This window comes from Siniperca chuatsi, linkage group LG13 (genome assembly GCF_020085105.1).
Source record: "Siniperca chuatsi isolate FFG_IHB_CAS linkage group LG13, ASM2008510v1, whole genome shotgun sequence".
Taxonomy (NCBI): domain Eukaryota; kingdom Metazoa; phylum Chordata; class Actinopteri; order Centrarchiformes; family Sinipercidae; genus Siniperca; species Siniperca chuatsi.
This window is the reverse complement of record NC_058054.1, coordinates 8,553,777-8,577,296: the sequence shown is the minus strand read 5'-3', so window position 1 is coordinate 8,577,296 and position 23,520 is coordinate 8,553,777. Positions and strand designations below refer to the sequence as shown.

At 37.9% G+C, this 23,520-nt stretch overlaps 1 protein-coding gene across 3 annotated transcripts in view; it reads left to right on the top strand.

Moving 5' to 3' along the window:
* The window catches only part of LOC122887041 (collagen alpha-1(XI) chain-like), an 88,852-nt gene that overhangs the window by 63,583 nt on the left and 1,749 nt on the right, over positions 1 to 23,520 (top strand). For all 3 annotated transcript variants that reach the window (XM_044219855.1, XM_044219853.1, XM_044219852.1), the window contains 21 exons: positions 4,264 to 4,371; positions 7,330 to 7,383; positions 8,578 to 8,631; positions 8,798 to 8,851; positions 9,186 to 9,239; positions 10,484 to 10,591; positions 10,785 to 10,838; positions 11,147 to 11,200; positions 11,590 to 11,643; positions 14,229 to 14,282; positions 16,696 to 16,803; positions 17,137 to 17,190; positions 17,783 to 17,836; positions 18,455 to 18,562; positions 19,093 to 19,146; positions 19,243 to 19,278; positions 19,393 to 19,446; positions 20,004 to 20,265; positions 21,300 to 21,412; positions 21,691 to 21,759; positions 22,122 to 22,355. In XM_044219855.1, the coding sequence (XP_044075790.1) occupies positions 4,264 to 4,371; positions 7,330 to 7,383; positions 8,578 to 8,631; positions 8,798 to 8,851; positions 9,186 to 9,239; positions 10,484 to 10,591; positions 10,785 to 10,838; positions 11,147 to 11,200; positions 11,590 to 11,643; positions 14,229 to 14,282; positions 16,696 to 16,803; positions 17,137 to 17,190; positions 17,783 to 17,836; positions 18,455 to 18,562; positions 19,093 to 19,146; positions 19,243 to 19,278; positions 19,393 to 19,446; positions 20,004 to 20,265; positions 21,300 to 21,412; positions 21,691 to 21,759; positions 22,122 to 22,355 (1,794 nt within the window). The remainder of the gene's footprint in view (positions 1 to 4,263; positions 4,372 to 7,329; positions 7,384 to 8,577; positions 8,632 to 8,797; positions 8,852 to 9,185; positions 9,240 to 10,483; positions 10,592 to 10,784; positions 10,839 to 11,146; positions 11,201 to 11,589; positions 11,644 to 14,228; positions 14,283 to 16,695; positions 16,804 to 17,136; positions 17,191 to 17,782; positions 17,837 to 18,454; positions 18,563 to 19,092; positions 19,147 to 19,242; positions 19,279 to 19,392; positions 19,447 to 20,003; positions 20,266 to 21,299; positions 21,413 to 21,690; positions 21,760 to 22,121; positions 22,356 to 23,520) is intronic.

Genomic DNA, 23,520 nt, shown 5'->3' with positions numbered 1-23,520 from the left:
ATGTCATATTCAGGAATAAAACATTAAATGAAAAGAGAGCAGCAAATGACCACTTGGTAACCCATGCACACCAATATTTACTATTTCAAAAAGGTTTCCAACCTTTATTTGGCAGATACTGAATTTCTGTTACATTTTTAAAATTCCTTTGTTTCCAACATTTCAGATGCCTTAAATGTAGGTGTTGTTCTCTTGATGGTAACCCCTGCTTACCACGGTGGGTTCTGGGTCAGAACAACGAAATGGCAAATGAAGTTTGAAATATTTACACCAATTCAAGGCCCCATGAAGAAAGTGATGTTGATGAATTAAAACAGAAATTGGACCAAAAGCCTGTGGGCAGAGCTTTTTAACTAGTTGTCTTCAGCCATGTAGTGTTCACAAAGTGACAGAATCCCCAGACATATCTGGTATTGCAGCACTAGACCCTGTTTGGTAGTTTCCAACAATGTTCCATCAAGAGCAATGTGTACTCTTTGCAGGTTTTTATCTTTACTTTACCGTTTCTGGCTGATTGTGTGATAATCAGTTAAATGAGCTGTTACTGTGTTTAGATACAATGGAAAAATGGACACTTGGCGCACAGTTGGAGACCCTTGTTACAACAACGTAGCCTGATTTAAAAAATGGGCAGAAATGAAGTACTATTCCAGCCAGGTCAGGGATTCATTATGCAAGCAGTATTACTTTTTACTGTCGCCTCTGCAGTCCAAAAACCTTTGGCTGCAGTCCCCATTCATTTAAGAATAACCATCCTTTTATCATCGTAATGTTACACAAATTTCATTTTAATCACAACTTTTACTTGAGACAACATATTAATTAATTAATATCAGGATACCCCAAAGAGTTTTGTCATCACAGTTTTTAACATCTTGTCCTTTAGTAGAAAGTCTTTTAGCAGTTACGAGTTTGGAATTTGTGTTGCTTTGCGATTCTTATAGAGGATTAAACTTTTGACCTTCCAGTTACAAAACAATTACACAAACCACCATGGTGCACCAACTTGCCACTCATTTCCATGTATTACCTTATACGGCACCAGGTTTAGCTGCCTTGTATGCTGCAGAACATCCTCTACTCATCCATCTCATTAACACAACAGGAACAGTCCTGTTTCTACAATAGCTGATGGCCTGAGGGCAACTAACAGCTCATTGCTGTAAATTATCAGGCCTTAACAACCATTCTAGCAAAAATTCAGCATCTGCAGGGCTCAGTGGGGACTACAATAGACCTGGTGAGATGGATTGCCGCGAGCAGGTAGTGCACCCAAGCTGAATAACAAATTATTTAACAGTTGTTTGTCCTGGTGAGTCAGTCTGCTCATGTGTATTCATATCTTCATAACTGAGACCTGACTCGTGCTGTAGTTTCACCATTATCTGCCCTCTTTTTGTTATTGCAAGTCCCAATGCTGTTATCAATTTTGACTATACTATCTGTCCAACCTCTCAATCCAGGAAAAATGTTGCCGTTTGTAGGGAAAATGAATGATCCAATTTCCTTTTCAGCTAAGGCTTAACGAGGTTTCGAATAGCACGGTTGCCAGTGTTGTCTTCAAGATACAACTAAGGTCAAGCAGTTGGAATGAAACACTCTACGTCAGGGCACTAAGTGGTAAACATCGTTTCTACAAATGAAGTGTGTTTTTGTATTTAGCAATATCTAATTAAAAGACATAAATGTTGTATAAGAACAATTTTTTAAATATCATTTGGAACGAGGAAACACAATTTTGTGATGTAAAAGTTTGTTTCTAATATAACATGAGGCAAACAAAAATCCTAAAATAGCCACTTAGATTTGTTTTAGGGACAATCTAAACATATATCTTCGTGTTCCTACAGGATGTTTGAGCTTCACTGTGCAGAATGATGTATGTGCAGAGTTTGACACTAGAAGGCTGTTTTCACATTAATCTTCTGAAAGTGGAAAGTTTCTCTGTTTCTCTGCTCATTGAATATCTGATGGGTGACATCACAAATAGTTTGGAAGCCAATCCTGGTCCAGTTTGCAACTTATACAAGTGTGATATAAAACTTGAAGACGCCAGTGCACACACACTGGGAATGGACAGTGAAGTAGGAAACATCTTGTGTCCAGCAGGACAACTGAACAAAATTTGCATATTCATAAATTCTGGAATTTTAAAAGCTAGAAGGAGTAGATGCCTTTTTAAGGATTTCAATGTGAAAATTATACTTTTTTTGCAGAAAAAACATACCAGACACACATTATTGTTCCAAGCAGACTATTTGTTTATATGTTTTAATACATGTCTGGAGGGGATCTTTAAGTTAGATGCACTTCAGATGAGTCATAAATTACACCTGCCTCAGCATGTGTGCGGTGCCCCCAGGCCTAAGCATCTCTTATACCCACAGGTATGATATGTGTGGCTGTGCAGAATCATATCTCATTCAATTACATCAGCTACACTTCCAATTTCAGATAGACCCATGCAAAAGTTATTACCTAGTCTTGAAAAATTAAACATTCACAGTTGGCAAGTTTTAGTACAAGTAATTATACATTGACTTTTGATGATTAAAACCCCTAAGAAAGCATTTTTCTAATTAGAACTTTAGCGTGTGTTGAATGCACATATTTTTGCAGTTCCTTCTTCCTCAGCTGTAATTCAATAAACAGTGAGCCAGTTTTTTCAGAATATGATTTGTCAGTTCTGGATAATATACTTTTACAGCACATTCTAAGCATTTAGCTTGTCTTATCAAGCCTTACACTACATGCACAAGTTTATTTCTAATTAATAGAGACCAGAAGTCAATCATTCCAATGGACTGTGAATGACAGACAGTAACTAATGCCCACTTGTGGTAGTTTGATCTGCTGGACATCGGATCAGGGGTACGTTGAATTTTTCCAAACCGAATCATCTGTGCAACTGGAAGTAGAAAATGGACGACCGGAGTCCTTTCGTAAACAAAATATTTTGGCATCATTTAGACAAACGAAAACAATTTTAACTTCTTCTGGTTTAAACTTGTGGTGTTAATGATGATTATAATGTAACTGTAATTTATTTTTTAAAACCCATTCCCACCCATTATCAGGGGGCTTCATGCTCATGATCACATAAACACTTGACATTCTCCATTGTTGGAACGTTTCACTAATCATGAGAAGCAAGCTGCACAAACCAAGTTTTGTCCATGGTATCTGTTTTAGGCTTTCCTCCAAACAAAAATAGAGTTATGCACGCGGTGTTACAATGATTGACAAATTAAGCAGCATTTAAATTCAAACACTCTACAGACACACACGTTTCTAATTCCAATCCCCCTGAGGAGATGTTGGGGCAGTCAGATTTGTGACTTTTGTAGGTTAAAGTCTATCTAAACTTTAGTCCACCTTGTCTCTGACTCTTCAGTTCAAAGCTGTATTCATGCTACCTGTAATCACCTAACATTTCCTTCTAAACTGTTCTGCATTCAGTACCAGCGCCTGAGGCTGCCTACATGTCCCAGGGCTCAGCGAGAGCTCCACAAGCACTTTCAAGTGCTGACATGCGTTTGAACTGAAAACTCCCAGTTTGTCAGCACTTCACTCCCTCCCTGTAGTCTCCCCTTTCTATCCTCTGCAGCCCTGTGTGCACCTCTGACTTCACAGATGAAGTCAGCATCTTTCACATACCCTCTTTACCATAACCCTCTGGCTATACTATATTGTATTCCGTATTCCCTGATGAGCTTTGGTAATCTGGCTGCTGTTTCCCCAGGTAGCCCAGCAGCACAGTGGATCAGTGGCTACAACCGTTGCCTCACCCTGGTGCTTTTATGTTTTTAGTTTGCATTTTGCTGCAAATGCTCAAAGAGGCTTCCCCGCTCAAAAGAGCTGCAGGTTAACTCTGAATGGCCTGTGAGTGCAAATGTCTGGTTATGCGTTAGCCCTGAGATAGACTGTTGACCTGTCTAGGGTGCAAGCTCCAGCCCCCTCATGACCCTGAGCGAAAATATGTGGGTGTAGAGAATTGATGGATGGATGAAATTGCCATAAAATGACCTTCAGAAAAGGCATTAAGGTAACTGTCTATCCTAATCTGTGTTTGAATATGGGCATCGACCCACCCTCTACCATGTGAGATTTGATATACTCCATAACCTTGAAAAGGATTAAGAGGGCAAAGAAATCTCATAAGAGAAATTCCACATAGATACTAGTGTTTGTGGACTTTATGGCTCCAACTAATGGGGATCAGAATAAAGATGTTTAGATTTAATGAACTTTGACCTCCCACAGGGCAGTGATGGAGAGGCTGGACCGAGAGGACAGCAGGGTATGTTTGGCCAGAAAGGAGACGAAGGACCCAGAGGATTCCCCGGTCTACCAGGACCTATCGGACTGCAGGTCAGTCTACATCAAATCTGCATCTTTTCTATAGACACACACATTCTCTTTCGCTCATTCTCTGAACACATGACAACCAGATCAGGTTGAACGCAGTCTAGTAAGTATGCACATCGCTCTCCCTCTGTCAAAGCCAGCCATAGTAGAATGAGTTCCTCCACGCCTCTAAAACCGACAACATTTCATCTCTCCTTATATCATTTAGATTACATCAAAACAGAGCATAATTTATTAATGCAGCCTCTGCTCCTAATAACACTTTGTATTGCTCCTGGGCAAATAATGCTTTTCCCCCCTCAAGGACTTTCCTTAGCATAGACAGTGCTAAAAATCCATCACCATTGCTAAAATTTTGCTTTTGGCATTTTGCCGCGGCGTTAATGGTGGAGGGGAGACTGCCGTTGGTTTTCCACTCAGACTACATCATTATCATGCAGTAAACCGCTTCCCTGCAGTGTTCCCATGCCCAAATAAGAGACCAGCTGCTGTGGTAGCCTGTATTTGATCAGATATTTGAATCAATGTATAGTATAAATTAATTTATCTTTTGCAAATATGTCTCATAATAGACATTTCACTAGCAAGGACCACACCATCAACAGATGCGTTTACATGATTTATTACAAAAATGAAAGATTATGAGCGAAGCTTGAACTCTTGTACTTCATCGGTCTGTTGCTGCGTTGTGGGGAAGCTTCAGTGGGGAATCATAGCACCCAGGCACGACGGACCGGATTGATACTAGGATGGACACATTTGATTTGTCTGTCTCGCCACCAATACACCCTGCCTACACAAACATGGATTATGCATATGAAAGGCTGTGGAGAAGAGTGATTTGAGGGCTTTTATCAATAAATGACCCACAGTTTTATTTTCCACTTCAACACACATTGATCTGTGGCTATTTATCTTATTTTTAATGGTAGTAGTTCATTGATTTATAGAAAGTGTTTTTCTTGGAATCATGCACTGAGTGAAGCATCCATTTTTGCTATTAAAATGATACTATGTGACTTTTGAGAGAAGAAATAACACATTCTTCCTCTTGCAAATGAAAAGTTGAAACAATAACCAATGCAATGCACCCTTCCTCAATTCAATACACTCAGGGGTTTTTGCACATAGAACCTTACTTGGAATATGTTTGCTAATGTTCACTAATGTTAGCGAACTTTAGGTAGATATTGCATGTAACTAACATTGCTGAGTCATTTCACTGACTTGATCACTCTTTTCTTCTTGTGCAACTGTTGTGCAACACTATGTTTTGGCATTTACTATTATCTCGTGAATGCCACAGTTTTTGCTGTTCAGCAAAAGTCTCACTTTAGGAAACTAACTGAACAGTATACAGTATATTCTTTGTTTGCTTTAAGGATGTAATACTAAGATTAAGACTAAGCTTTACGTGACTACTGCCCCTACTACTCTGAACAGACTGAAAGAAGAGCAAAAGGGCAGAGCACTGGCTCATTTAAGCCAATGAGCTGAAGTTGAGGAAACTTGCTTTGGTGGCAATGGATAAAGAAACAGCCCCTTTTTGAAAATCTCAAAGTCAATTATCAAGGACTCACTGAGGATGAAATTAGAGCGAAGCCCTGCTGGTCAATAGGGCCAGATAACGTTGTTATTAAGTGCAATTGGCTTTTAATTGGGCATAATGCACTCCATCTCCACTCTTTTAATTATGTTTGGCTAAGCTGCCCTTCAATAGATGGCAGCAGTCACTGCAAGCTCAGCTCTTCAATGCAATTATCTGTAACATTAATGATTTTGACTGTGGGGAATGAATGGCTTCGGTTTGAAAGGCTTCCATCATTTGGGGCTGTGTTTGCTGTGGATTATTGGAATGCTCACTGAGCGGATGAATTCTTCAGATTAAGAGGTTAAGATGTGTATGCAAAGGAGAGTAAATATTAGATTTGAGTACATGAGTGTCCTTATAGTTCAAGGCTAGTGTGGAAAATAGGGTAAAATGCCAAATCATAAGTAAACATTTATTGATTTGCTCTGATATGTATGAGACAGCTGTGTGTGTGTATATGTGGTGTATGTTAATTTTACTCACAATACACCTCTCATTTCCGGCTTTCTAATCCATTAGTACATATATTACACAAAGAAGCCTAACAAGTTCAACATTGATCAAGAGCCCGTCACATCCCAAACACATGAAATAAGTTGATGCTTTATTTATTTTTCCATTCTCACTACCCTCATGCTTTATTACTGTGACTACAGTCCCAGTCAGAATCTGTTATAAATTTGCCTTCTCTGCCATCGCAAAGGTACAGTAAATCAACAAAATGGGCTGAAACTACACATATGTGATCGCAATGATTGATATCCATGTCACTTTGATTTTACAGCAACTTATCATTACTGCTGCTTTCCACCCACCTATTGATTATGCATGCTCCATCATCAGAGCTTAACTAACACAACAAATAATAACTACAATTATGCAGATAGACAATAAGCTACAATAGCAAGTGAGAGCACCTTCATTTTCGTTGCAGATACATCTTCCCAAGTTGTATTTGATATAAACTGTTATAGTCAAACATGATTGAATCCCAAAACTGGATAATACGCACCGCCTGCGCTGTTCCCTTTGTTTCCACTTTCCTGTGGACATAGATGGATGGAGCTCCCACCCTGTAATTTACACAGGCTGATTATACCCAAGCCTCCCATACCCTTTAATTATAATAGGTGTCCTTTTTGACTAATTGTGTGTTTACACTCAGGGGTTCTGCTTGTATTAATGCATTCGCCATCACATTGCATCCTAAAGCTCACAATTCAATACACATCATCTGAAAGCACCTGTTAATGAGCAGCAAAAATGCATTTATGCTCCTGTCAGTGGATTTTTTAATGTGCAGTATTGTCTCAGGTGCTGCCTCACTTGACCTTTTTCTTTGTTCTGAAGAATATTTGTCTCCTTTGCAGGGTTTGCCCGGCCCTCCTGGTGAGAAGGGAGAGAATGGAGACGTCGGACCAATGGTGAGTATAGCTCTTTCTGTGACTTTTCTCTTTTACAGCGATTCGCATTGTTTTCACGTACAACCCAGTGAGGTGGGAAATTGCACTGATTGTTCTGAAGTTTTGGCTGGTGACTGAGTTTGGCAACTCCACCAGCCACTTGACAGATGTTTTTGAAGTCTGTGGAAGATGTACTGACACAAACATTTCTGCTGGTGAAAATTTTGTATGCTCTGTTTCCATGCAGTATATTTTTATCTACTATCTTTTATTACTTTTTCAGTACATTTAGAGTAAAAATACTCTCAATATAGCACAAAAGGGTGAGTTCAGTAGTTGGGAAAAAACAGTATTATGTACAGATATTGTATGGGGGATTGATTTTCTGACATATCATCACACTAGCACTTGAGAACAACAAACAGAGACCTGAGCCTATCCATGTACGACTGGTCACATTGTCAACGTTTGGATCTTGGCTGTGGTACACGGAGCTGTATCCAAGTATTACATACTTGGCTCATGCCTTAAAAAGTATTAAGATGTCACTTGTGTACAAGTAATGCACAGGTTCAGTGGTCAGTCACAACCTCCATTTCTATAATACAGGTATATAAGATATATATATATATATAATATATAATGCAGGTGTCATCAAACAGAACAAAAGTGGAATGCTAGAGAAATGTTTCTGAAGATAATCTAATCTGCATTTGATTAATTTAGATTACTATTGCTGCTCTTCTTTGTATGGCTGCTGTGTTTTGATAAGACATTATCTTGAAAGATATGATACCAGGCAATATATGAAAAATGACTGCAGTGGGTCTGACATGACTGTAGTTCTGCTCTTACTCAAGAAACACATATGCATTCTGTAAGTTTCCCATATGTTATTTGTATATCATCGTATAATTTTTAGTATTTACAATTGTTTTACTACGCCTTTTCGTTATTGTTCTTCTTCAGCTATCTAATCTTATTTTTCTATTTTTTGCTATCTTAATTCTTCATTTTGCTGTTCAGACACCTGCACCAAAACAAATTCAGGTTCTGATACCCATTTAAAAAAAACATTATAGCATCAGGTGATTCTTTTGAATTTATTTTTTACAGTGCAAGGCAGAGCATCCATTTAGTTTGCCTTCTGCAACATATAAGAAAGCCATATTGGCGCTACTCTATACTAAACATTACTCCTATTTTTGCTGACAGGGTCCACCTGGTCCTCCTGGCCCCAGAGGTCCTCAGGGTCCCAGCGGAGCCAATGTAAGTTTGATTGTTTGTTTTTCTTTGTTTCTTTTTTTTGACAAGGCTTCAGTCAAACTCTTAATTTTAAGAATTCAAGTTTTGTCAAAAAAACACAATTTTCTCTCATATGATTCTTACTTTCTTTGGATAATTCCTTACTGTCCTCATTGTGATTTATCCACAGGGTGCACAAGGTCCTCCCGGTGGTATCGGTGCAATGGGAGGTGTTGGTGAGAAGGTAAGAACCAGCATGGCCAGATGATTGTGGAAGCACTTTTCAGCTCCTAAAAATACATTCCTTTCATTTCCTTTGGTTTGTCCGGCCTCAGAATAAGTATATTCTTTAGAATGTTTCTCTTTCCGCTACTGAAGGACACTGCCATTTTTACTACCATGTAATGCATAAAAAGATTTGTGTGTTTTACATCAAAGTAGAAGATACAAACCAAAAACACTGAGCTGGCAACCAATACACAAGTTAGTCAGCTGATAACACTATCTGGATTGTTTACTGCGAGTGTGATCATCCTCATTTTCACACATGAATCCACATTTTCACTGTGATTTAACAGGGAGAAACTGGTGAAGCTGGAAACCCAGGATCACCTGGAGAGCCTGGTATCGGAGTAAGTACAGTATCGTGTACTCATCCAATTTCAGATAGCATTTTTGAAATTTCAAAAACAATATAACTGACCATTTATACATGTGTAAACAGCACTTAAAATGCATGACACACACAACACACAATCCAGCACTGTGCCCTTGTGTACAATTCATCCCATATGTAACTGTGACTGTTTAAACGATAAATGTCTGTGAGTGAAGCTAATTAAGTTAGGTTTATTATTTGTCACTTCAGCTGGCACCTCGGACACCTCCACTGTTGGTGGTGTCATTAATCTAGCCTCCTGTATGAAACTGTTATTAGAGGCAAAAGTCAGAATATCCCAAGAATTACTTTGTGTGACAAAAGCAGCACAATAGCATGGAGTTTTTCACAATAACATTTTGTTGTTTAATCTGTGTGTTAAATGGCAGGAAGTTCACTTTCTCATAACTCATATAACATTCATTTTCTATACATGGGCATCACCTGCGTCAATCCACATAATATGCACAACATCAGTTTCATAATGCAGCATACTATTTGTGTTTACCTGCAAAAGTGCCTCTGCTTTTTACTTTCCGGTGGTATAAATCATGATAAATTATCCACAGTAGGCATCCTGATCTTGGATATCTCAGATCAGCACAGTGCCATTGATCCAGGCTAAGCAGGTAGACCAGGGAGGCCTCACCTGAGATATGGGATTGGGCCAGTCACCCTCCTTGAGTCTGAGTCCATCAGGTTGTATTGACGTATCCGTCTGCTGTCGCGGATCTGTTTACAGTGACAGATAGAGCCAGTGTTGCACGTCACATCAAGGTCAATTTCAAAGGTGCCATGCTGGCATCGACTAGAGAAGTGCTGTGCTCTAATGGGCCAACTAACGATTCTGGGCTTGTAGATATGCTCCAACTGCTGCTCTGAGTCATAGCCAACACTTTAAGACACTGTTGCTGCTGTTACTAGAGAAAAAAATGATATTGTAATGATTAGGCTATTTAGTGTAATCATTTAGTGGATCAAAATATGAATTTAAAATGAAACTCTAGAGCAGATGTTCTGAAAGAAGTATGTTTAAAACTTTCTTTTTTCACCTCTTACCATACTTTGAGTTCTTAGCGCCAGTTTGGTGATGCCAGTTGGAGTGACAGATTTGATAACACGTGTCTTGTGCCTTATTTAGCACGCTATCGTCAAAGTGGCGTGGATGGCCCTTATGTGGTCTTCATGGTGACAAGCCTGTATTGCATTTTTCCTCAGGGCCCCAGAGGAGAGACTGGTGAGAAGGGAGAAACTGGCCCACCCGGAGCTGCTGGACCTGCCGGTGCCCGCGGACCCCCTGGAGATGACGGTCCCAAGGGTAACCCTGTATGTCAGCTCCACTGTCACACACACACACACACACACACACAATCATGACTGATGCATTATTAAAGTTGTCAGCGACAGAATCATGGTGTCATATTTCCCAGTCGAGCTATCTGCTGCCAGAGCTGTTGTTGACGCAATGTCAAATATCTGAGTCAAGCTCAGTCTTCTCAGTGTCTCGATCTCTCTGCAGGGTCCTGTCGGCTTCCCAGGAGATCCTGGTCCCCCTGGTGAGCCTGGTGCTGCTGTAAGTGCTACATGTATCCCTCAATGAATCTTATGTTTATGTTTAGGCTATTATACCATTCAGTGAATATGCCTTGAATTAATTATCCTTGTGTAGCATTAACTATGAGTAAATACCAGAAACAGTGAACGTGAAATCAAAAGCAATAACAATGCCTTTATTACCCATAAGTTTTTGTTTTTCTCTTTTTTACGTGTCATTCTTGATTTTCCCATTTTGTGTAGGATTTTGTTATTGTTTAGTGTTGCAGTACAGTATGTTAGCTGACTAATGCTGTCGTGTTTGGCTCATTTTTGTGTTTTGTTTAGGGTCTTGACGGTTTATCAGGTGACAAAGGAGATGATGGAGATGCTGGACAGCCTGTAAGTCTTACGTGATTTGAAAATTGAAAAAACTTGCCAAGTAAGCAAATCAAAAATCAGCCACATTCAGCCACTAAAAGTTATTTCCCATGAACACAATGATGTGCAAGAATACAGCAAGATTAATTCCTTAATGTGTACAGTAACCTCAGAATGCAGAATAGTTTGAATTAGCAGCATTTTGAGTATCTAGTCATTTAATTATTGGTTTTCTTCAACAAAATATAGAAAGAAATATTACAATAAGGGGGATAGATACAAATTCAGTTCAGTTGAAATGTACTGTATCACACTTATAATGAAGCAAATGTAGCAACAATGGTGAAAGTAGTCTGAAAGAAACCCAAAAAACATTGTTGAGGTCACATATCTGTTCTGTGTTCTGTTAGGGCCCTCCAGGTCCATCTGGTGAGGCTGGAGTACCAGGACCTCCTGGCAAAAGGGTGAGTACATTTCCAAAATTATGCAGGAGATGTTACTTCTGCTAAGCTCTCAAGATGTTCTCTATTTAGAGATTCACACCCACTGTAAGGTGATGCACATTCATGATAGCATTATATGTTTGGATTTTGAATTAAAATACATGTGTGACAGGAAATTATGTCTATTAGTTACAGTGAGTGTCTAGAATAGGCAGTAATTGCAGATGGAGATCATTCTGTAAGAGAATATTGACATATTGTGAGTTTGACTTGCAGTAATGTGAAAGCAGTAGGACTGCTGTTGCTGCTAATGTCAGGAAATTAACTTGTCACTTTAATTTATGGCACATCAGACTTGAGCTGAGATTACAGTATTTCATTTCACTAGCGTGGCATTTTTATGATGCCTTCCATTTACTGTAATAATGTTTTACAGTTAGCAATAAAGCACACCATTAATGTACTGTATGACAGGTTGGCACAATATGGCTAGAGAGAATAGAAACTTCAATATTTAAAGTAAACTAATTTCATTTAGTGTACTTTAGCAGAGATGATGCTCAGTAAAGTCTAATTTATCCTTCAGAGCATCAGTATCAGCCATCTCTGTATATTAATGCAAACATTCTATACAGTACAAATATAATACAACTCTTGTACGTCATAAAAATATAGGTATGATAAACACTGATTTTTTTGCTAGGGATCATGAATAAGCAGTGATAGAAAATAACTAAGTAAATTTACTCAAATACTGTACATATTTGAGGTCCTTGAACTTTACTTTTCCACTTTGTACTCCACTACATTTCAGAAGCCAATATTGTACTTTTTACCCCGTTTATTTATTTGACAGCTATAGTTACTAGTTGCTTTTTTTAATTAAGATTTTACATTAAAAAACAGTATAACCTTATATAGTACACTACATTGAGTGCTAAAGATTGAATGAGTTGGTCCCAAACGTTTTGATTGTCTACTTGGGGCCCCTTGTCATGTTTCAAATGATTCCCCTTCTAAACTGTTCAGATGGTGTCACTGAAATAACTGTTTGTGGTCCAAAGAAGTAGAATTATCCAATATTTCACAAAAAAGAAAAGATTAGTTCATACGAATTTGTGTACCCCTAGGTTAGCAACCACTGGACTAAACGACACATAAAAAAGATAAGAAACTGTACATAAGATAGATCAAACTAGTTCACCCTTAACCAACCACAGCAGAAAAATGCTACTTATGCAATGATGCATCTGTATTAACAATCTAATAATATAATACAACAATACATCAGTCACATTTTGCTGGACTTTTACTTTAATATTTTAAGTACATTTTGCTGATAATACTTCTGTACTTTTGCTTCAGTAGGATTTTACTTGTAATGGCGCATTTTAACATTGCTATATTGATACTTTTACTTAAATAGACCACTGTGTAGACCAACACTGTGAATAAGGGATCAGTCAAAGAAGCCATGTGCTTAATTGATCTGCACTGCCATTTTGCTGACCCTGGAGATTTCAAAGTATGGTTAAAATATTGCTTGTTGTGGCTGAAACACATGAATTCAAGCTTGTCATGACCACACAGCCTGTGGTAAGATACTGTACAGTCCAGCACTTTGTTGGACAGTAGATGGTCATTGGGTAGATACAGCAGTTATCTGAGATAAAATGTCTAATAAATAAAACATATCTACCTGTGGTGGTGCTTCACTGCCAAAATGTTCTTTGTTAAGCATCAGGCACACTAGTTTGCATGTTTTCCTGCAATTCTGTGTCTTGAATTAAAAATGCATACTCCGACGGTTGATCATACATTTTAAAAACGCTGGTATGGTAAGCACTTTTTAGACCCACAATTTGTATTCCAAGGGATAGTATCCAGGTGTCAGAGGCTACAGAACAAATTAGGCCCCAGTTCCGTGTCCATATTAATGGACTTTGCGATATGATTTTTCATCCTTCACCAAGGTTAGTCTCTTTCCCAATATCTCTTAGAAATTGACTCAGGTTTGGTGCTCATTGATGCATGTGGCTGCTTGACTACATTAGCACACATGCACGCACGGGTGCACACACACATGCCTGCATACACACACATATGTGCATTCACTAATGCACGTACACAGTTGCCAGGGCTCATAACCTACATTGAAGACCGGTGGCTTTTGTTTGGCCTATTTGATTATGGTTTCTAATGGCAAATGACAGCCCACTTACAAGGTTTTGACCAGAGGGTGTTTGGTGAAAATGCTGATGTGCTTTTAGCTCTGTATGTTTGGAATGTAGGGCAATTTGCTCGCACTGATGTGGTCTGGCCCTGCGTAACCCTCTCTCTTTAAAAAGATTCAAGGTTAGAGCATGCATCAGCCGAACAATTAGTATGTACATGAAACTGCAGCGTGTCAGAAAATACTGGATGATTTCCCTTTCAGAGAATAGTTACCTATTCTGTGTCCTTTGAATAGGTTTTTTTGTGAAAGGTTTTGACATGAGGGACTATCGTTGTTAAGTTAGTTTGTTAATTACAATGCTATATTTATATATTTAGTATAAGTATTCATGTACAAAACTATAACTGTATTTTATTGTTGTTCTTCTCAGGGACCTGTTGGACCAACAGGTCAGGAGGGCAGACAAGGAGAAAAGGGATCCAAGGTAAGTTGCCAACTGTTTGACTTCACCATTAGCTTGACTTCTACAAATTACAATCAGCTATTAAAGCTGTAGATCTTATTCTTGCTGGTGTCAGGGTTGGATAATTATATGGTAGCAAGGAAAAAGGCCTCAATTTGAATCTTATAAGCAACTGAATACCTGAAATATTATCACTACTGAATACTAAATATTGAAATTTAAACACCACTGACTTTACTTTGAAAATCATCTATCTGATTTTATGTGAATTTATATATTTTTTGGGGCTCACAAATGTAACTGTCTAAGATTCAAACTATGTTGAAGTTGCTCAAATTCAACTGGTCATTTTCAGATCTAAAAATTCAAGTCAAGTCAAAATATTCAGATGCTCAAATTGGATCTGTGAAATTCAGAAGCCAAGATGAAAAATTCACACATCTGGGCTACCAACGATTGAGACTTAATGAATTTTATCAGAGCTTTGTCCTATCAGGTTACATTCTGTCAGTCACATTATCCATGAGAGAGAAATTGAGATGAGTGACTGGAAACACCAGACACTTCTAGTTTCTATGTCATTTTGTACTAATTACAGGGAAGATAGAGAAAGTGTTCAGTTGGTGCACGTCTAATTATTAGATTAACTCTAATGACTTGCTAGCATAACCTTGGGAGTCAGTGCACAGCAGGTCAGCTGAACTTGCCAAAATATGAACTGTCTACAGGCAGCATACAATCACACTTATACAGTATGGAGAATAAACATTCCAATAATTAATGAATATTTATGGGTTTAAATGAAAATTTTCTTTCAAGGACATTGCTATTTTCCCAATAATTAGTACCGAAGTGCATAATTATTTCTGGGAAACTTCCTAGGAAATTACGGTCCTGTAGAATAACAAGTAAAATATTTCAATGCTTTAAATTAATTTGTATTTACATTTCAACATTAAGTATTCAGTAGTGGTAAAATTTCACAATTTGGTATTAAAGGGGCCCTGTGGAGTTTTCTTTACATTCAGTGTTACTCACCAAAACGCATTGTGTGTGTACTTGACCTTAAACAAACATGTCGAGTGCATTTCCTTCCTCATAAAACATTTTCAGAGCCTGTTTACCGGCTTGCAGTCTTCTTCTGCACTGCAGTAAATCTTGGCGTGTTACCACCACCTGTAGATCAGTGGAATAGTGTGACACCATTAGTAGGACTGTGTATCACACCAGCTACATGCATGTGTGTTCTCGTGCGCATGCATGAGATAAACAAAACGCGAACCCACTCATAGAAAAACAGCTCCATAGCGCTATTAGAGGTCTAAAACTCCACAGGGAACCTTTAAGTTGCTTAAAGAATTCAAATCTGTATGGCCTTTGCTGTCTGTGATGATAGATGTCCAGTAGATGATCTAAAGGGCAAAGTAACACCGATTCAAACCCCTTCCTCTAATATCCTGCCAAGGTGCACATTTATGTGTTCACCTCAGATTCTGTATATTTGTAAAAACTGGCGAATTAGTCTCACAGAAGAAGCAGCGGGGTTTCTTCAGGCCATTAGTGGATTTGATTGCTTTGTTAAAATCCATAACATGCTGGTGTTTGCACAGTTGAAGAGCATCAAATAGGAAACATCTTTGTAAGCCTTAAAGAAATTGTTTGTCTCCAAATCAGTTGGTTCAAAGAAAACCTGACAAATCTCAGACATAGCCTCACTCTTTCTTTTGTTCTTTGTTCTCTCTCACAGTCGCACAGACACACAAACATACAAAGTGCACATTCTATCCACATTGAGGTAAAGGATTAGAATTGATTTGATGGAGACAAGACAAAGCCTGCGTGGTGATCCTAGAGTGTCAAATCAAGGCCTAATTGGTTGTCAGAACAATTTAATCCCCTCCTCATATGAGTCTAGTCGATATGACATCTCTGGAACTTTTACACATAAAAACTCGCTGCTCCTGCTCAGAGACAATAGACGATATCTGCTAACATTTGATCTCTTTGGATGTTGCAAATCCTTGAATCCTTCCAATCTAAGGTTTTGTGGAAGGAAAACATTGCAAAATATTGAACAATGTGACTTCCGGATACAGGGTTGCTTTAATTATCAAGTTGAATAATGATCTTATTGTCATTGGTGAAGAGTCATATTTGACTTTTGTGTACTGTTTGGAGTTTTTGACCACTAGTAGCACTGTGGAACAGTGTTTTTAAGACATACATATATGCACACACTATCCAAGAAAATCAGCATAAGTGTTTTTTGAGGAAGGAAATGCATTCAACATGTTTGTTAGCATTCAAGGATACACACAATGCGGTGAGGAACACAGAATGTAAATATACATTTCTTTGTTTTCAAAAGAGACGTGTATAAGTCCTATAGATCATGAAAAGGAAGTAACTGTTATTTTGTGCTAATGTTTTACAGGGAGAAGCTGGAGCAGAGGGGCCTGTTGGGAAAACTGGACCTGTGGGACCTCAGGGGCCTCCTGGAAAGTCTGGTCCTGAGGGACTGCGTGGAATACCTGGCCCTGTTGTAAGTACATTTTGTTCAAAAGAATCTGTCACTTTCTTATGCCACACTTTTCACATTATAACCTGATGGCAATAACACATCTCAGAATTTCAAATGGTGTATGAATATAACATATATTCATTCACCATTTGAAATTCTGAGATGTGTTATGGCGTAAATAACATGATTGAAGAGTAATGTTAAACTATTCTTGTATTAAAACTACTATTCTAGTATCATGGACACGTTTTTAACATGTATTGCTTCATAAAATACACAGTTTAGTATCTCTAAAATCTGGTATTTGAATTATCATTATGTTATTAACCTAACTTATTTTTTCTTGATTTTCAGGGTGAACAAGGACTCCCTGGTGCTTCCGGGCAAGACGGCCCTCCTGGACCTCTTGTAAGACATTTCCTTCCACCTCCTCAGAAAAAAAATAGCTATAGTTATTGTATAAGTCAAAAAATGTGCTGACTGCTGACACTGCCTGCCCACCCCTTCGTCTTATCTTGCATTCTTTTTAGCCATTAAATGACACAGAAATTGTTGTTTTATGGTACAATATACCAGTTTTTGGTATATTAATGATTAGTATCAGTAATAATGATTAGTAATTAATCAATATTAATCAGCATAATTCAATAATCGTTTGTCATTTTTTAAGCAAAAATGCCAAATATTTGCTGGTTCCAGCTTCTTAAATGTGAGAATTTGATGCTTTTCTTTCTACATGAAAGTAAACTTTGGATTTTTAGACTGTTGGACAAAACAAAACGTGATAAATTATACAGGGCATTTTTCACTATTTTCGGACATTTAATGGACAAAACGATGAATCAATTAATCCTGAAAATAATTGTTAGTAAGTATTGTTTACAGCAGTTGTTGCAGTACCTCTGCAGAATAGTCCCCTGAGATGGCTGTCACTGTAAAATAATGTGAGTTCATTTCACTGTCAGTTATGCTTCAACAAACTGATTATTTCCCTCCACAGGGGCCCCCTGGACTTCCTGGTATGAAAGGTGACTCTGGATACAAGGGAGAGAAGGCAAGACATTATTGCAATGCTAATTTCAAATTGCTTTATTGTGTATTTCTCATATCTGCTCATGCACCTCATATGAGGCTTCCAAAGTAAGCAAACATCTAGGCCGCTATCTGTTGCCTCTATTTCTTAGTTCACTCTCTCCCAGTGATATGGAGAAAGGCGCCTGATCTGTAAGGAGCTTTCACACAGTGATTTAATGCGGTGAATGAATATGTATAAGTCCAATAACATCATCTTTTTAATGGTCATTGGTTTAATGCCATAGTGCAACAGTCAAAAGCAGATGGCCATAACTCTGCCCAGCAGCAGGTGCTGAGACAGACCATTGTTAAATATGACAACCACTATAAACACACTAATTATTTATAGGCAGAAATAAGACAGTGCTGAGGTCGCCTGACCAGACATTGTGCATAAACTTGCAGGTGAATTTGCATTTGTGTTTCACTTTGAAAAACTGCCTTCATTTTCCACAGACAATGAATGAACAGAAATGTAACTTTACTAGATATGCAAATTACTTTTTGTCTAACGGATAATTAGAACAAATATTGTTTTGCTCTCTCAATTTTATTCAATGCTTTTGTCTCACTTTTTATTTTTTATTTCCTTCTCCAGGGTCATCCAGGTCTAATTGGTCTGATTGGACCTCCTGGTGAGCCTGGAGAGAAGGGAGACAGAGGTTTGCCTGGACCTCAGGGCACTGCAGGTGGCAAGGGTGATGCTGTAAGTCAGTCTCTGTGTCAGGCAGATTATGCTTTCTTAAAATATGCTCTCCATTGTATCTATAGGAATGTGAATCTCATAAAGTCATAGCGTTGCATAAATGTATGTGTAATGTGTGACTTTCCTCGACTTAGCAGTTAAATTCCCACAACACCACCATATAGTCATAGGGGAGAGAAAGTGAACCTTGCATTTAGATTATTTTATCACATATATATAAAGTCATATTACTGTAGATAGGACTGGGTGTTATTGTTCATAAACTAAAAAATACAGGTGTGAAGAGTTATGCATAATAGTGGAGCCCAGTTCATTGCACTGTGTCAGTTTGCTTATTTTAGATGTCATTTTGCATGCATTTGACATATTGTGATCCGTATCAGTATTGAAAAAATCAACCAATATTTCAACCTTATCTCCCAGCTCTAACTGCAAGACATTTTGGACAAATACATCCATCAAATATCATGTCTTAAATGAGACATTTATTAATCGTATTCTGACTGATGTCATCTATTGTCTCTTATAAGGGTACTGTTGGTCCCCAAGGTCCTCTCGGCCCTCCTGGTCCCCCTGGTATTTCTGTAAGTTCCATTATTCCACTTATTAATCAAACATTTACTTTTCCATTTTGTTACATCATGAATGTTAATCATCTCTTAATATTGCTTTTTCATCAGGGCCCTCAAGGACAGAAAGGTTCCAAGGGATCAACTGTAAGTCGTGTTTCCATCCTTTTCAGTGTTTTGATGTCATTCATTCCCCATTATGTGTTTTCATGAGAATGGGCTTCTTCTTAATTATGTCCATGATACCTTGTTTTCTGTCAGGGTTCAACAGGTCAGAAGGGAGACACTGGACTGATTGGACCACCTGGACCACCTGTAAGTTGCCTGTATTTTATTGTCATTAAATCTAGATAGATCTACCCAAGCATTATTGTTATACACGTTATACTCTAAGAATGCTCCAAATGTGAACTATAGCATTATGATTACATAATACTGTACTCACTACAGTTGAAACAATTAGTCGATTAGTCAGTCATCAAAAAATGAATCAGCAACAGTTTTGATTATCGATAAATAATTTCTGTCACAACGTTTGCGTTTCTCAAAATATGAGAATTTGCTGCTTTTTTCTGCTTTATATCACTGAAAACTGAATATCTTTGGGTTTTGGTCTGAAGACGTTAACTTAGACTGTGGGAACATTTTGAAGGCCGTTTTCACACTATTTTTGGACATTTAATGAGAACAATTAATCAGGAAAATAATTGGCAGATTAAACAAAAATTTAATTAATCGTTGGATGGAGACCTATTACTGACGATGTAGAGCTACCCTCGGTTTGACAAAGGCTGTACATGCTTTGGAAACCATCCTTTGATAAATATGTATCAATAGTAATAATGTGCTTGACCTGAACCTCCATGTTGCAGGGTCCACCTGGTGACATCATCCAGCCACTGCCCATCCAGCAGTCTGCCAGAAAGACCAGGCGGCAGGCTGAGATGCAGGGAGATGAGGCATTGGCAGACTATGGCATAGATGGCGTGGGTATGGAAGGAATGGAGGATGTCTTTGGATCCCTCAACAACCTCAAACAGGACATTGAGCGCATGAAGTTTCCCATGGGCACCCAAGACAATCCTGCCAGGACCTGCAACGACCTGCACCTCAGCCAGCCTGACTACCCAGATGGTAGGATGGAGACAGTGTTTATCAAAGTACAAACAATGAGACAGAATTCATCAATAGTAGAATTTGGTCTACAGTTATAGTGGTAACAAACGGTAAACATACAGTATAGGTCAAATGTCATAACAGTTATTGTACGCTTTGCATCGCTAGCAACCAAGAGTGTAATTTCCAAGGGTATAATTTCTCGCCCTACTTTTACAGTTTAAGTCTCTCTAAACAGTGTCCTCTCACTATCCAGCTGCCAAAATCCTTAAGAGAGAGGAGTTGATAAAAATGTTGACATACTCATCTGATTCACCTTCAGTTATTAACATGAGCTCATAGCAATTTAGCTTTATAAGCAGCAGAAAGTAATTTTGAAGTATTTTTTGTGCCCTGGGTTTTGCTTCTCAGGCTACTTACAAGCTGCCCTGTCATAATCCTGGAGGTTGTTGGGGCTGTATGAAAGGAAGACTGCAGGCACTACTCAGGGTTGAAAAAAATGCATCTCCTGTGCATGTTTTTTGTTTTTGTTTTTTTATTTAAAGAATTATTTATTTATGTACTTTTAATATGCTCTTAGTCAGTCAAAGATAAGCCAGTAAAGGATGGACCTCTTTGTGGTGAAGATGAAAAAATTATACAGTGGCAGTTCTCCATCAGGGAAACAAAAAGTGGTTTTACGTAATAACGCTTTAATAATACAACAGTTCTAATTTTTTGTTCATTATGTTATTTGCTAGATTGATATAAATGTATAATAAATGCAGGAAATAACATTTTTGCTTGCTTTTAAATTAATCGATTTTCTAAATTGTTGTTGATTCATTTAAATTTCAATCAACTAATCGATTAATCGACTAAACATTGCAGCTCTAAACCAAAGCTACACCCTTGGTAATAAAAAACATACACATATACACCGGTGTGTTTTGAGATAGTGTAGCAGTCTTGTCCATGATGATGTGCCCATTAAATAACAGCAGTAGTATTCACTCTCTAGAAGGCCAAAGCTGTGCTTCTGGCTTTGTCTCATGGCTGTGTTTCTCTCTCAGGTGAATACTGGATTGATCCAAACCAGGGCTGCATAGGAGACTCGATCAAAGTGTTCTGTAACTTCACAGCAGGCGGAGAAACGTGCATCTACCCAGATAAGAAATCCACAGGAGTAAGTAATGGGCAAATGTTAATATTGATACAGTATCAGACCTGAATCAAATGGTGTTTTTACGGTGATGGTAATTCAAAGACACTTTATATTGTACCATTTTGACAAAACTGAAAATGATGTGCTCTGAACTCTTGTGATCCAGTAAACCCCACTCATTGGGTTATTCAGTGAGGCAAAAAAAATAACCTGCAGGAGCTGTTTGCAGCTATTTAAGATCTGTGTACTGCTATTTCAAAAGAGACATGTTTTAAAGTTTTTGCTTGTTTTTATTATAGGTTAGAATATCCAACTGGCCCAAGGAGTCTCCAGGTTCATGGTTCAGTGAATTTAAACGTGGCAAAATTGTGAGTCAACCCCCATGACTTTTTTTTTTTTTTTTTTTTTTTTCTATTACCATTAGATATTCACATCCTTTTTAGATACGTTTTTCAATTTTGCTGCTTTATCACTTTGTCTCATTACAGTAACTCTTTCTCACCAATCTCTCTCTTTCCTACGCTACCTTCCTCTGTCATACATCTCCCTCTCTTACCTTCCTCATCCTTCCTTTTCTTAATTTCCTCTTTACCTCCTCATCTTTCCTTCTCTCCAACTTTTCTTTCAAACCATTCCTTTACCCTGCTCACTCCATCCTTTTATTTACCTATCCTGTTCCTCTTTCCCCTTCTCATTCCCTTCGTCTTTCTCTCCATCTATCTTTCCCCAGTTGAACTACGTTGACGTGGGAGAAAACACCATCAACACAGTGCAGATGACCTTCCTAAAGCTGCTGAGCTCCTCGGCACGACAGAACTTCACCTACATTTGCCATCAGTCTGTGGCCTGGTACGACGTCAAGGCTGACAACTATGACAAGGCGCTGCGCTTCCTGGGCTCCAACGATGAGGAGATGTCTTACGACAATAATCCCTTCATCAAGCCACTGATAGACGGCTGCTCGGTAAACACTAATTTTATAACTTTCAGTTTGTGATTAAACTTTTTTCTAAATCCCATGAAATACCTTTAATCCTCACAAATATGTAAACTGTTGTAGAAAAATATCATACAGCAATGTTTATACAGGTACACACCAGAGAATCAGGGGATCAAATGCAGAATCTGATTTTGGCTAAGAAAGCAAAGGCAGTTCCTCTTTGATTTTTATGCACTAGATTTACAGTATTTAATGGTTTGTAGTTAGTGTGGAAAGTAGAGCTGAAATTATTAGATGATTAACCAATTAGTCAATCGACAGAAAAATGAACCTGCAACTTTTTTATAATCAATTAATTGTTTAAGTAATTTTTTTAAGCAAAAAAGACAAACATTTACTGGTTCCAGCTTCTCAAATGTGAATATTTAAATATTAAATTATATTAATTAATTATTCTATTTAAATTGAATATCTTTCGGTTGCTGTCTCTTAGTTAGACAAAACAAGCAATGTACATATGTTACTGTGGGCTTTAGGAAACTGTGAGGGGCAGTTTTTACTATGTTCTGATATTTTATTAATTAAATGATTAATTGATTAATCAAGAAAATTATATGCAAATTAATCACTGATGAAAATAATCATTAGTTGCAGCCCTAGAGGAAGGTCTATGGTATATAGTTTTTGTTGATTTAATGACAGTTGGGACTTTTTCTTACACATATACAACAGATGAAGAAACACCTTCTTTAAATTATTTCAACTGATTGGTCTGTAAAATATTCAAAAATAGTGAGAAATGCCCATCGCAATTTTCCAGAGCCCATGGTGACATCTTCAAATAGTTTATTTTGTTAGATCAACCAATCCATAAATGACATTTCATTTACAATGATATAAAGAAGAGAAAAGTAGAAAATCTCACATTTGAGAAGCTGGTTATCAACATTTTTGTCGATAAATTGTTTGTCAAACGAAAATGAACAATCTCTCAGCGCTAATTTGTACCAACAATACAATCAGATTTCTGCTCTTTCAAGCTAAGCATAAGATATTATATTATCTGTCCATCCAGTCATCCTTTTTCTATACCTGCTTTGTGAAGGTGATTAGGACCCCCTATGTTATTGTTTCTTTTTCAAAAAAATTAAACAAATCAGTTTTTTTTTTTATGATTATTATAAAAGTC